Genomic DNA, 14,732 nt, shown 5'->3' with positions numbered 1-14,732 from the left:
GAAAAAAAGAAAGATACATACTCTATATTCCTGGAGAAGGAAATGTCAACCCACTCCAGTGTTCTCGCCTGGAGAATCCCATGGACGGAGGAGCCTGGGGGCTACAGTCCACAGGGTCGCAAAGACTCGGACACAACTGAGCAACTTTACTCACTCACTCACTCACTCTATATTCCATTTCCAACACACTACTTTGTTTGGGTAATTATAGCAATTGAAATCCACTGAAATGAGCGTCTTTCCTGGTGGCTCAGACAGTAAAGAATCTGCCTGCAATGTGGGAGACCCAAGTTTGATCCCTGAATCAGGAAGATCCCTTGGAGAAGGAAATGACTACCCACTCTAGTATTTTTGCCTGGAGAATTCCGTGGACAGAGGTGCCTGGTGGACTACAGTCCATGGAGTCACAAAGAGCCAGATAGGACTGAACAACTAACACTTTCTTTCTTAAATGGATTATATTATTTTTAAGACTATTTTTAATATTATTTCTTTTAATTGGAGGATAATTACTTTACAATATTGTGATTTTTTTTTGCCATACATCAATATGATTTGGCGATAGGAACATGTGTCCCCTCCATCATGAACCCCCTCTCATCTCCTTCCCCACCCTATCCCTCCAGGTAGTCACAGAGCACCAGCTTTGTGTGCCCTGCTTCACACATCAAACTTGCACTGGTTATCCATTTTACATACAGTAATGTATATGCTTCATTACATACAGTAATGTATATCCATTTTACATACAGAAATGTATATACATCAAACTCACACTGGTTATCCATTTTACATAAGTAATGTATATGCTTCAATTTGAGCTATTCTCTCAAATCATCCCGCCCTCTACTTCTGTCACTGAGCCCAAAAGTCTATTTTTAAGACTCTTCTTTAAAAGCAACTTTAAGGCACTTCCCTGGCAGTCCAGTGGTTAAGACTCTGCACTTCCAATGAAGGAAGTACAGGCTCAGTCCCTGCTTGGGGAGCTAAGATCCTACACGCCACATGGCCAAAAAATCAAAACAAAACACAGAAGCAATATTGTAACAAAATCAACAAAGACTTTTAAAAAGGTCCACATCAAAAAATCTTTAAAACAAAAATATACTGCTCTTTTTTAAAAAAAGCAATTTGAAGTGTACAACAAAACTGAGAGAAAGGTACAGATAGTTCTCATATATGCCTGCCCCTACACACATAAGCTGTCTACTTTTATCAACATTTTTTCTACGTTACTCACCAGAATGGCACCTTTTTTTACCAAGGATGAACCTATATTGCCACATCATAATGCCAGAAATTCATAGTTTACCTTAGGGTTCACTCTTGGTGCAAATTCTGTAGGTTTGGACCTGAGTATAGTGACATATCTATCATCATAATATCATACAAAATATTTGGACTTCCCCCATATTCTCTGTGCTCTACCTGTTCTTCTCAGCCCCCACCACCTCTGGCAGACACTGAACTTTTTTTATTCTCTGCACAGTTTTGCCTTTTCAAGAATTTCAGATAGTTGGAATCATACAGTATGCAGACTTTTCAAACTGGGTTCCTTTGCTTTAGTAATATGTCTTTTCGTGATTTGATAGGTCATTTCTTTTTAGCAGTGCGTAATAGTCCATTTGGAGAAGGCAATGGCACCCCACTCCAGTACTCTTGCCTGGAAAATCCCATGGATGGAGGAGCCTAGTAGGCTGCAGTCCATGGGGTCGCTAAGAGTCAGACACGACTGAGCGACTTCCCTTTCACTTTTCACTTTCATGCATTGGAGAAGGAAATGGCAACCCACTCCAGTGTTCTTGCCTGGAGAATCCCAGGGACGGGGGAGCCTGGTGGGCTGCCGTCTATGGGGTCGCACAGAGTCAGACACGACTGAAGCGACTTAGCAGCAGCAGCAGCAATAGTCCGTTATCTAGATATACCACAGTTTATTTATCCATTTACCTACTGAAGGACATCTCAGAAGCTTCCAAATATTGACAGTTATGAATAAAGCTGCTGTAGACATCTGTGCGCAGGTTTTTGTCTGAACATGAGTTTTCTACTCATTTGGGTAAATACCAAGAAGTGCAATTGCTGGATTATATGGAAATAGTATGTTTAGCTTCTTAAGCTGCCAGACCGTCTTTCAGAGTGGCTATGCCGTTTTGCATCCTCACCAACAATGGATAAGACACCCTGTTGCTCCACCTTCTCACCAGCCTTCGATGCAGTCAGTGTTCTAGATTTGGGTCATTCTAATAGATGTGTAGTGATATGCCACTGTGGTTTTCATTGGCAATTCCTTATGACATATGATGTGGAGTATCTCTTCATCTGCCTGTTTGCCACTTGTGTGTCTTCATTGGCAAGGGATCTGTTATGGTCCTTGATCCATTTACTTTTTAACAATTAAAAGAATATATATACACTTAAATTTATTTGGCTGCATGGGGTCCTAGCTGAAGCTGCAAGATCTTTGATCTTTCGTTGTAGCATGCATTATCCCTCTTGCTCTCTCTCTTTTTTTGTTTTTGCAGGAAAAATAATACTAGTTTTTGGTTTTGTTTTTAACAACAGGGAATCCTGCTTAATGCACTCTGGTAACCTGAATGGGAAGGGAGTCCAAAAGGGAGGGAATATATGGATATGTATGGCTGATTCATTTTGCTGTACAGTATAAGCTCTTTGTACACAACATTGTAAAGCAACTATACTCCAAAAAAATTAATTTAAAAATTTACACGTGTGAACTCTTTTAGTTGTGGCATGCAAACTCTCAGTTGCACCATGTGGGATCTAGTTTCTTGACCAGGGATTGAACCCAGGCCCCCTGCATTGAGGAGCGTGGAGTCTTAGTCACTGGATCACCAGGGAAGTCCCCTTGGACCACTTTTAAATCAAGTTCTTTATTTTCTGATTGTTGAATTTTAAAAGCTCTTCGTGTATGTTGGATAGCAATCTTTTATGTATCCTTTGCAAATATTTTCTCCCAGTCTGTCACATGCTCTAAATTCTCTTGATATATGAAGTCAGTACCTGAGAGGCCACTCAGTAAGCTTAAATTTTTGATCCAGGAAACTGAGCTAAATAATCGGTTTCTGTTTGGAGCTACTAAGATTTCAGAGAAGGAAGTGGCAACCCACTCCAGTAATCCTGCCTGGGAAATCCCAGGGACAGAGCAGCCTGGTGGGCTACAGTCCCTGGGGTTGCAAAGGGTCAGACACGACTTAGCAAAACAACAGCAATAAGACTTTCTGTGGTTTGTAACACACATTATCATGATACATGACTGAAACCCCTGTGCCTGAGAGGCTTTCTCTAAGATCAGAGAAGCTTAATGAGGACTCCAGGGTCTCCTCAGCCATCAGAGCCACAGACTACCTCCCTGGGTCTGCTGCTGTCTCCATGCTTAGCCACTCATCATGCTCTCTGAGCTTCTTTGTTAATCACCCAAGAGCCTGACAAGAGCTACAATTTATGTTGGTCCTGGGGAAGTGGAAGACAGAGAAGGAGTCTCATGCAGGAGAGGTGGTGGTCTTTACTGATATTCCTCCAGACCCACTTTCTGCCCATCTCTTTTCCCAAAACAAGACAGAAAGAGGTGAGAGTATTCAGATGGCTGAGGTGTGTGACCCTAGGTCCAGACTTGAAGGAGGAGGAACCTTGATTGGGGGATAAGATACAGGTTAGCACAGGTGAGCCCTGAGAACCTATTAAACAAGAGATTATTCAGGCTGAAGAATGGGTATAACATAGGCAGGAATACACTTTGGTACCGACCCTGCCCCAGCCCCTGACCCTTGTCCCCCATCCCCATAAATTCTCCTCTCTTCCTTTCTGGACCTCTGACCCTCCATCCCATCAGCAAATTTCAGTGAGGCCTTTAGCTGACCATGGCTTAGGGTGTCATCCTTCCCAGAGATAATTGGATTTTCACTCAAGTGTTTGATATGAAAAAAGAATTAAATTTAGGATGGAGTTGAGAGGGAAACTTTGGTGGCAAGGAGAGGCCTTTTAATGCTAAATCATATCAACTGACCTTGCCTCTCTCCAAAATGTTCTCGGGGTACCCCTTCCTCTCTCTTTCTCTTTTTTTCCTTACCTTCTCCTAATTGTGGCTGTAAAGCTGCAATCTCCCTATTTCTGTCCATCTCTGTTTCTATAATATTATATGTTTTTGTCAATTGAACATTGTAATTTTCCTGTGTGTTTCTTCATTGGCCTGTAAGTGCCAGTAGGGCAGAGTCTGGGACCATGTCCCTGCCCCCGCCCCCCCAGTTCCCTTTCTCCCTCCTCCTTACTGCAAAGTGAAATCCCCCACCCCTAAGAGAGTGCATGCAATCCAGGGAAATTAACCATGGTCTCAGGAAATGTCAGTAAAATGAAGAACTAGGCCCCCTTGTGAAATGCAGAATTCCTCCCCCCCCAATGGAACTGTTATCAGATGGGCCGGTTTTCAATCCTTGATGTTTTATTTCCCAGATTTTACTCCTTGAACCCCGTACAGGAGCTCCCCTTGCCAATAGAATTATAAAATTCCTTATATGTGGAATGAAGTCCAATATTCCCACCAAGCTTGACTCTCAAATAAACATGACTAAGCATCATGAAAATCAGCATAAGGGAAAAACCTGCCAAAGGAAAAGTGATGGGTCAGGACCAGAGACCTCCCACCATCACCATGTTTGGGAGTTCTGGACCCATTTGAGAGCCTGTGAGAAGCAGTGGTCATTCCTAAAACAGCAAATGCACAGAAGCACAAAATTTGAGGTGGAGACTGTTTTCGCAGACCAGCGTCCCAGTGGGTGCCTAAGGAGAAGGGACCCTGGTCTAAAGGGAGACAGGTGTGGGCTCCAGGAGGATTTAGCATGCCTTTTTATCTGTTCACAGTCAGGAGCCAGTTCTTGCTGTTGAGGAAAGTGAGCGTGTGGGTTCAAAGAGGAGCTTTAGCTCGGAGCCATGGTTATCCATGGGAAAAGGAGGCAAGAGAGACAGAAGAGAGGCAACGAGAAGCGTTGCTGGGATCCATAACATTCCGTGGCATAATGAGAATTTCTAAAAACTGCAAGTCTGAGTTAGCAGCGTTATTATACTGTCACCCAGCCTGAACCTTCAGGCTGACAATTTGCTGTGAATTCTTCGTTCACTTCTGTTTTCTCCTTCCTTCTGGAACCATGCATAGTTTGCCTTAAGAGACAAAGGTGATGGTGTAAAAGAAGAATAGAAGGGTATGTGTGTGTGTGTGTGTGTGTGTGTTTAAATGAAGATAACATTGGTCCGGAAGATCCCTGGATGAGGGCATGCAACCCACTCCAGTATTCTTGCCTGGAGAATCCCCCTGGAAAGAGGAGCCTGGTGGGCTACAGTCCATGGGGTTGCAGAGTCAAACACAACTGATGCGACTAAGCATGCAAACAAGAGTTGAGATATATGAGAAGTTTCTTACTGGGAAACAAGTGAAGCTTTGAGGACTTAAGATTGCTTTTAATATATCATTCCTCTTTGGAAGATCAGCATTCTACTTAAGAAATGGAGGAAGGCACTGAGGTCTCTGTGGACAGCAGGTACCTTGCACTACTGAAATGGGCATGGCATCTGTCTTTCCCTGCCTGACGTAGGCTCAAACTTGCTCATAATCTCCTCAAACAGTCACTTCTCAGAGGCTCGGAGGCCTGTGGATTTGGAGTCTACACTCCAAAGACAAGAGGCAAAAAGGGCTCAGAAAAATAGCCAATGCCTGCAGGTTAATCTTCTGTTTAGTCTGTGATCAGTCAATTTACCTGTATATTGCCCAAGTTTCCAATATCAGCTCTATGAGACCAAGTATTAGTAACTCCAGGTCTTCTCTATGAGACCAAGTATTTGTAACTCCATGTCTTCTAGAGCCACAATAGTGCTTCTAGTCAAAGAATCTGGGGTCATGGGTCCCCAGGACACAGCAGAGGTCACTCACCAGCTTGGCTGTGCTTGAGTCACACTCATCTTTGTCTGAAGTCCAGCCTTCAATCTTGTGAATTCATAGCACTTGTTACCAAGCAAGAGATTGCAGTGAAAGCTGTGTGGTGGGGAGGGTCTGGAGGAACAGTCCAGAGACCGAGGATTTCCTTTAAAAGCTCCCCCCCTCAACTAGGAAGTCCTGCTCCTCCATGAGCCATGGTGTCTTTTTCTATAAAATGAGGCAGTTAGACCAAGCCAGGGTGCCATTCAACTGCCCTCGGTTATAATCATGTGGAAGGACTTCAGGATGTGATAATGGGAAGTGGTGGGACCTTCAGCTTGAACTTTTTAAACATATGACCCTCTTAAGGCCATCCAAATGTAATTTTAGAAAAATATTTTTACATTGTAAACACTTCCAATTTGGGGATCATTTTAGACTTAAAAATTTTGCAAAAAATTGCACACAGGTACACCCATGTTCACAGCAGCATGATTCACAATAGCCAAGAGGTGGAAGGTGTCCATCAGCTGATGAATGGATGGACACAACGTGGTACATACAAGCAATGGAATATTATTCATCCAGAAAAAGGGGAAGGGAATTCAGGCAGTGCTTCACACAGATGAACCTTGAAGCTATTCAGCTGAGTGAAATAAGTCAGTCACAAAAGGATAAATATTGTATGATTCCACTTACATGAGATACCTAGAGTACTGAAATTCTTAGAGACAGAGAGTAGAATGGTGGCAGCCAGGACCTTGGGGAGAAGATATGAGGGGTTATTTAATGAACATAGAGTTAAATGTGCAGGATGGAAAGAGTTCTGGGTATCAATAGTAGTGAGGGTTACGCAACAGTGGAGAGATACTTAGTGTCGCTAAACTGTGCACTGAATACTTTAAAATGAAAAGTTTTATATTATGTATATTTTACCACAATAAAAATTACTCCTTTTTAAATAGCAGAAAGTTCCCATATACCCCTTATCCAGCTTTTCCAAAGTCAACGTGGACAAAACCATAGGACAATTATCAAAGCCAGGAAAAACATTGCTACAACACTGATAATTAATCTACAGATTTGGTTCACATTATTCCAGTTGTTCCACTAATGTTCTTATTTCTGATTTAGGACCCAATCCAAGATAGGAATTGATTTTGTTTTCCTGTATCGTTAGTCTCCTCCAGTTTTGAAAATTTCTACTGTCCTGATTTGACTTTCATGAACTTGAAGATTTGGAAGGGTAGTAGCCAGCTAAGGGCTTCCTCTGACTGAACACAGATTACCTTTTTTGGCAAGAAAATCATATAAGCGATGTCTCCTTCTCAGCGTATCGTATCAGGAGGCACATGATTTTGATGTGTTTCATCTGTGGTGAGATTAACTTGGATAGCTTGGTTGAGGGGGTCTCTGCCAGATTTCTCCACCATAAAGGTATTATTTCTCTTTGTTTATCATTAGATGTGACCCACTATTTTAGCATCCTTTGGTGACACTGGCCAACCACAATTATTTGTGTTTTTTTTAGTGGAGTGTAATTGCTTTACAATGTTGTGTTAGTTTCTGCTGTACAACAACATGAATCAGCTATAAGTATGCACATATCCCCTCCCTCTTGAGCCTTCTTTCCCCGACCCCACCATCCCACACCTCTAGGTCATCACAGAGCAACTGAGCCGAGCTCCCTGTGCTATACAGCAGCTTCCCACTAACCACTGTTTTACAATGGTAGTGTATATATGTGTCAGTGCTACTTTCTCAATTCCTTCCACCCTCCTCTACCACTGACGGTGCGTGTCCACAAGTCCATGCCCCACGTCTGTGTCTACCATCATAATTACTCATGGTGCTTCCAAATGGTGATATTCAGCTTCCTTTCATGACTTCTACTTTTGTTAATTGGAATTCTACTGTAAGAAAGAGTTTTCCATTTGCCTCTATGCAAATTTAATTTTAAAAAAATCAGTAAAACAGAGCCAGAACAATGTCTGTCCAAAGCTCAATGGTGCTTGATAACCCCAAATTTCCTTTCTAGTTAAAAATTCACAGATTCTTCATGCCTTCCAGAATAGGAAATAAAATTCCCAAGTTTTTACCACCTGATTGTGGTCACAGGCACAAGTCTTTAGAGAGCAAAAGATGAGCACACCTACATTTTTTTTCCCCCTTCTCCATCTTCCTTCTTCCTTTCTGATAAATCTTAACATTTCCCTGAGTGCATCAGCAGGGTTAAGTAGAGAAAACATTCAAGAACCTTTGAGCCTGGAAAGATGCACATGAAATATTTATGTTTAATTTGCCCTGAAGAAGGTGGTTTTAATGAACAGAAGCTAAATCACAAATGCTACAGTGTTCTAAAAAATTTTCATTCGCACACCCCTAGCCAAAGTTGCTCGGCCCTTGAAGTTCATCCAGTATCTGCTTCCTTGGCCTCAGATCCCCTCCTCCAGTGCCAGGAACATCCCTTGAAGGCCCTTATCTGGGCTGCTCCAGGCTGGTGTCACCAACTGACAGACAGAGCCAATACTATTGTAGAGTTTCAAATACGCACAGTCCTAAAAATGGAAGGAATATAAAACTTTTTTTTTCAGCTACCCATTTGTTCCTGTATTCCATTGCTGAGTAACAAACCAACCCCAAACTTATTAGTATAAAGCAACAACTATTTTTTAAACTTTTTATTTAATAATGGACTGTAGCCAATGATTACCACACAACTGCACTCATCTCACATGCTAGTAAAGTAATGCTCAAAATTCTCCAAGCCAGGCTTCAACAATACATGAACCATGAAATTCCAGAGGTTCAAGCTGGTTTTAGAAAAGGCAGAGGAACCAGAGATCAAATTGCCAACACCTGCTGGATCATCAAAAAAGCAAGAGAGTTCCACAAAAACATCTATTTCTGCTTTATTGACTATGCCAAAGCCTTTGACTGTGTGGATTACAATAAACTCTGGAAAATTCTTAAAGAGATGGGAATACCAGACCACCTGACCTACCTCTTGAGAAATCTATATGCAGGTCAGGAAGCAACAGTTAGAACTGGACATGGAACAACAGACTGGTTCCAAATAGGAAAAGGAGTATGTCAAGGCTGTATATTGTCACCCTGCTTATTTAACTTATATGCAGTGTATATCAGGAGAAATGCTGGGCTGGATGAAGCACAAGCTGGAATCAAGATTGCCGGGAGAAATATCAATAACCTCAGATATGCAGATGACACCACCCTTAATGCAGAAAGTGAAGAACTAAAGAGCCTCTTGATGAAAGGGAAAGAGGAGAGTGAAAGTTGGCTTAAAGCTCAACATTCAGAAAACGAAGATCATGGCATCTGGTCCCATCACTTCATGGCAAATAGATGGAGAAACAGTGGCAGACTTTATTTTTGGGGGCTCCAAAATCACTGCAGATGGTGATTGGAACCATGAAATTAAAAGACGCTTACTTCTTGGAAGGAAAGTTATGACCAACCTAGACAACATATTAAAAAGCAGAGACATGCCAACAAAGGTCCTTCCAGTAAAGGCTATAGTTTTTCCAGTAGTCATGAATGGATGTGAGAGTTGGAATATAAAGAAAGCTGAGCGCAGAAGAATTGATGCTTTTGAACTGTGGTGTTGGAGAAGACTCTTGAGAGTCCCTGGGACTGCGAGGAGATCCAACCAGTCCATCCTAAAGGAAATCAGTCCTGAATATTCATTGGAAGGACTGATGTTCAAGCTGAAACTACAACACTTTGGCCACCTGATGCGAAGAGCTGACTCATTTGAAAAGACCCTGGTGCTGAGAAAGATTGAGGGCAGGAGGAGAAGGAGACAACAGAGGATGAGATGGTTGGATGGCATCACTGACTCAATGGACATGAGTTTGAGTAAACTCTGGGATTTGGTGATGGACAGGGAGACCTGGCGTGCTGCAGTCCATGGGGTCGCAAAGAGTCAGACACGACTGAGTGACTGAACTGCACTGAACTGATAGCCAATGAACAATGTTGTGGTAGTTTCAGGTGGACAACAAAGGGACTCAGCCATACATTTACATGTATCCATTCTCCCTCAAACTTCCCTCCCACCCAGGCTGTCACATAACATTGAGCAGAGCTCCCTGTGTTATACAATAGTAGGTCCTTGTTGGTTATCCATTTTAAATATGGCACTGTGTACATGTCCATCCCAAACTCCCTCTCTTTTCCTCCCATCCTTCCCCTCTGGGAACTTGAGTTTGTTCTCCAAGTCTGTGAATCTATTAATAAAACAACAACTACTTTATTATGTTCACGGACTTGGGATCAAAGATTTATACAGGCACAATGGGGGGACTTGGGGATGGTCCACATGGGATCCATTTTAATGGCTAATGGCCTGCAGTTTCCTTTTCTTGTGATTGCTAAGAGAAGAGACTAGAGAAGTTGGTGTGGGGATGGACATAAAGGGAAGTCCCTATGGATGAGAAGAGAAGATGAAAAGATAGACGAAAACTACAGTAGTGGAAGAAAGAATGGGTTTGGGGGAGAAGGGAGGTGAACATATTACATCAGAAAAGTAGGGAGATGGGGAAGAGAACAGTGACAGAGAACCAGAGGGTCACATGTGGAGTCCCATCCCAGGAGTCCCAGCATGCACCCCGGCTCTGACATCCCTGTCCAGGGGCACCCCCAGAAGCTAACCTTGCCTGTGTCTGTCTGACTTTTTGCAGCTCCCCTTTGCTGAAGGCCTGTACCATTTTTATCACAATGGCCTGGCCAAGGCCAAGAGAAGACGCAGCCTACAGCATCAGCAGCAGCTGGAGAGAGACCCCAGGGTGAGTCTTCCTAGAAACCTGCCTTCTAACCTCTGCGGCCACAGATGAGCCTGTGGAAGGAGTGTGCAAGGGTGGGGCTTGGGGCAGGACTGTGGAGTAAAGGCACTCAGTGGTGTGTTGCAATCACCCACATGGACCCTTTACAGAGTGGTCCTGGGGACTCTGCTCCTCTGTCTTATACATAATAATTTTACCCTCAAGAGGCCAAGGGAAGGGAGTAAACAGGGATACCACCCCTTTTCTGGCCTTTCCTCTTGCATTGTTATGTGAGGACTTCAGGTTGCCAGGGGGTGTGTTTTGGCCTCTGATGGATGGGAAGACACCAGCAGTTTAATGAGTCGTTTTATGGGAGGTTTCTCCTGGTGAATCCACATGCCCTGAGGAGACTGCCATGCCCCATGTGGTGAATGGGAACATGAGAGGGCCAGCAAGCCATCAGCTTGCAGGAGACAGCTGGTTTCTCCTGTCCACACATGACTGAGTCCACGGCCTCCTCTGCCCATCTGCCCATCACGGCACTTTCTGGTCTATGTCACCCAGGCCCCCTGTCTTCCTGATGCTTAGGACTCCCACTCTGAACTCCAATCTTTACCTTCTCTTGGACTCTAGGTCTCAATTTCTACTCCCTTCCCCTCCCTGGAAATTTAAATCCATTTACTTACAACCAAACTCATCACCCTGTCCAAAAGCATCCTTCTCCAGTGTTCCCACTTCTTGTTTTCTCAGAATAGAAACTTTGGGCATCGTTGAACCCTCCCCCTCTAACCCCTTCTGCTTTCCCCACTCATTCAACTGGGAGGTTCTGATTTCTTATAGACAGTTCACCAAGAGGGAAAGTCATCATCCAGGCAGCTTGCTATCTGTACACTGAAGGCTTCATGCCTTCTTGCCCAGGACATGGGGGACACAGATGTAAAGAGGACAGATGTTTGAATTAGACATTTACATATGAGACTCCTTTTGAGCTGGTGGAATCTAGAATCATTCTGGTGGGGCTTTTCATGGAAACATGTGACTGTGCTGAATGTGGACTTTAATTAGGAATACGGATGAAGCAGATTCCCCCAGCCGATCACCAGCTGACATGCCACAGGCAATTTTCCTGGAACTCCTCAACCCAGGGGATCCCACATTCCCTAGAACGGAAACACTGCTTTGAGAATCCACTTTATCTTTGCTTTTGCAGTAGGTTTAAAGATGTCTGTACTGTCATCCTAGGCCAAGCATTCTTAAAGGGTCTGTTGTAGAAGCTGGCACCCTTACTTAAGAGAGAAACTCTTTTCTGTCATCACATCCTTGACCTTGACTGTACTAGTTCAGTGTCTGGGGATGTCCTTGAGAAGCCCATGGGCAGGGAATCCTGCCTGTCTCACCTGTGTACCCAGAGAATGTACCAGTGGACCATGACCACCCTGGTACATGTGACACTGGTTTTCCTTATGCTTCATGCCTGCCCCATGGTCTTACCCTTTATGGTCAATTATTTACTTTTATTTATATAATTCTTAAAAGTCCCTTATGTGTCTCTCCTCTTCCATGATTAAAGACGGTGCCCCGAGATCATTCAGAGAGAAACAATAAAAGAAACTGGGAAAGAAGGAAAATGATGCTTAAGAGGTTTGGATCGGGAAAGAGAACCAAGAAATAGTGAAACTAAGAAGCCATCGTTTGGTTCAGAGAGACACCTTGAGCCCATTAGATTAAGATTGTTTTATTCTTGCACTTACTTGAAACGGTCTTTGAAATGTTGATTCTTGAAGTGTACAGAGATGTTTCTGAAAGAGAAGACAATATGATGGGATGGGGAATAAAGAAGGAAATCCTGCATTGGTGATTCCAGTCACTTGTCTTTCGTCTCAAAGTAGTATCTATTTTATCCAAACGGAGCATCCATTCTCTCTCCATTGCCCATTATAAGGGTCCTGGTAGCCACTTTCCTCTGCCTGCTGGGGGTATCCATCTGCCCTATCCACAGAGAACAAGAGAAGATAACAGTGAAATTGAAGATCATAAATCTCCTGTATCTTTTATCTGCCTTCTCATACAGGTTAGGTGTCAGGGCTGCTGTCATTAATACAATCATTTTAGGAAAAGAAATAAAGCATAAAATCTCATAACTCTTTGCAAAATGAAAAAAAAAAAAAAAAAAACCCTGCTAGTAATGATTGCCTTGTTCCCAAATGTGAGATTAAGGCCTGAGTCTTTTCTGCATGACATGCTTGGGGTCATCTAGTTTTGGCATCAGCTGATGCCAAACATGAGGATGACTGCTCTTAAACAAAAAAACGTTGACCATGGAGAGTACAAAAGCCGTATTATAAGGATGCTGTGAGGTCTGTGGACTTATAGACTTCAACAAAAGACAAATACATTGAGTTAGGATACCTCAGTTTGGGGGTTCCCAAGCACATTCAAACAAGGTGCAGAAAGAGAAGAAACTGGAAGAATAGGAGAGGGGAAGGACTGGGTAAAGGACTGGGAAAAGGATGTTTTTGTCTCTTGCACAGATGTTGCAAGTTACTTTTCATGAATCAAGATCTTAAGAGCAAGTTGTTTTAGCAACTATATTCCAATTAAAAAATAAGTAAATAATAATAATAAAGAATAACAGAGCCACAATATGGAGAAAGCTTGGGTCCCTAAATTACCACATGGAGGAGAAACAAGGCACTGGCCTGAGTTCCTTACCAGGACTGTTTTAGAAACAAGAATAAATATTCTATGGTTGGAATCATAAAATATTAATAAATAAATGAAATAAAATTTTATAGTTATTTGAACACTAGAACAAAATATCTATTTCATCGCTTTTCCACACCAAAAATCAGTCTCACCAAGAAAAAAAGCTTGATTATTTAAAATACTTGGTGATATTTCAGTGAAAAAGGGCACAGGTAAAATAAAAGGGCTTAATGAAAGGGAAAAGAAGACCAAGTTATTTCATCCTTCTCTGAAACATGTTATCTCATAGACCAATCAACTTGAATCATGTTTGCTGCCCCAGCTTGCTTCTTACCCCGTCTCTGCAATATTTCCTGGCCACCCTCACTTGCTATTCTCAGGCTTGTTAAGGCAAATACAGAGTCCGAGGAGCCATGCACATATTCCCAGGATGGTTTTAGCTTCTACAGGCTCTCAGGGCTCAATCTACCTAAGTAGATTTTTAGCGAAAGAAACCACCAAGCTCTCCTATCAACCCAAGAAATAAAGAAGACAAAGATAGAGGACCAAACTTCTGATCAGAAATTTCAAGGATGTTTGTCCTTCATTTCACTACTAAATTTTTTGTTAAAGGAAAAGAAGAAAAAGACTAGAAAGGGATAACATGGGCTTTTGCCCACACCAACACAGTGCTACTTTCAGTATGCTTACCTTTGTTCATCAATATGGAGGGAAGTAGCTAAGACAAATATTCGGATGCAGGACTGTTTTAAAGGTGCTCCCTTGTCTTTCCGCTTCTGTCTGCTAAGAGGATTAGCATAATGCTGTGTAACATCATTTAGATGCTAAAAAGCAAAAATTGCGTCTTTATTTCTAGGTATCTTTCTATAGTACCATTCTGAGTACACAGCAGATGCTTGATAAATGACTGTCAGATGAATAGATGGATGGTTAATATTTTTTCTTCAGGGTTTTAATCCATGAAATAATATTGTTCTTCTCATCTTATGTTTTCATTATTATTCTAAAGTGGAAACAGAAATATTGTTGTCTTTCCCGGGCCTCCTTTAAATACATTCTTAATTGTGGATGAAAGAAACCACTTCATTTCATCATTTTCAAGTATTGTCACTGAGAATCCCATGAACAGCCAGCTTTTAATTTCCAAAGTCACTCTGTGTTCCTGCTCATATTCAAAGTCACAGTGCAACCACTGAAGCAAGAACAATGTGTTTGGAAAGTACGAATAGCTAAAATAATTTGAAAATGTAATAAATAAACCCAAAGCTAGAATGAAATAAGAAAACTGAAAATTCCTTCTCAGCATCAAGGTCAAGAAC

At 42.3% G+C, this 14,732-nt stretch overlaps 1 protein-coding gene across 1 annotated transcript in view; it reads left to right on the top strand.

The window, feature by feature from the left end:
• PCSK2 (proprotein convertase subtilisin/kexin type 2) overlaps positions 1–14,732 on the top strand; it is a 240,778-nt gene that overhangs the window by 18,476 nt on the left and 207,570 nt on the right. Inside the window, exon 2 of the mRNA XM_086333839.1 lies at positions 10,627–10,731. Coding sequence (XP_086189965.1) covers positions 10,627–10,731 — 105 coding nt within the window. The remainder of the gene's footprint in view (positions 1–10,626; positions 10,732–14,732) is intronic.

The sequence above is a fragment of the Bos grunniens genome, chromosome 13 (assembly GCF_055505025.1).
Source record: "Bos grunniens cultivar Pamir isolate PY7600 chromosome 13, Bosgru_T2T1.0, whole genome shotgun sequence".
Classification (NCBI taxonomy): domain Eukaryota; kingdom Metazoa; phylum Chordata; class Mammalia; order Artiodactyla; family Bovidae; genus Bos; species Bos grunniens.
This window is presented reverse-complemented; position numbering and strand designations above follow the sequence as displayed.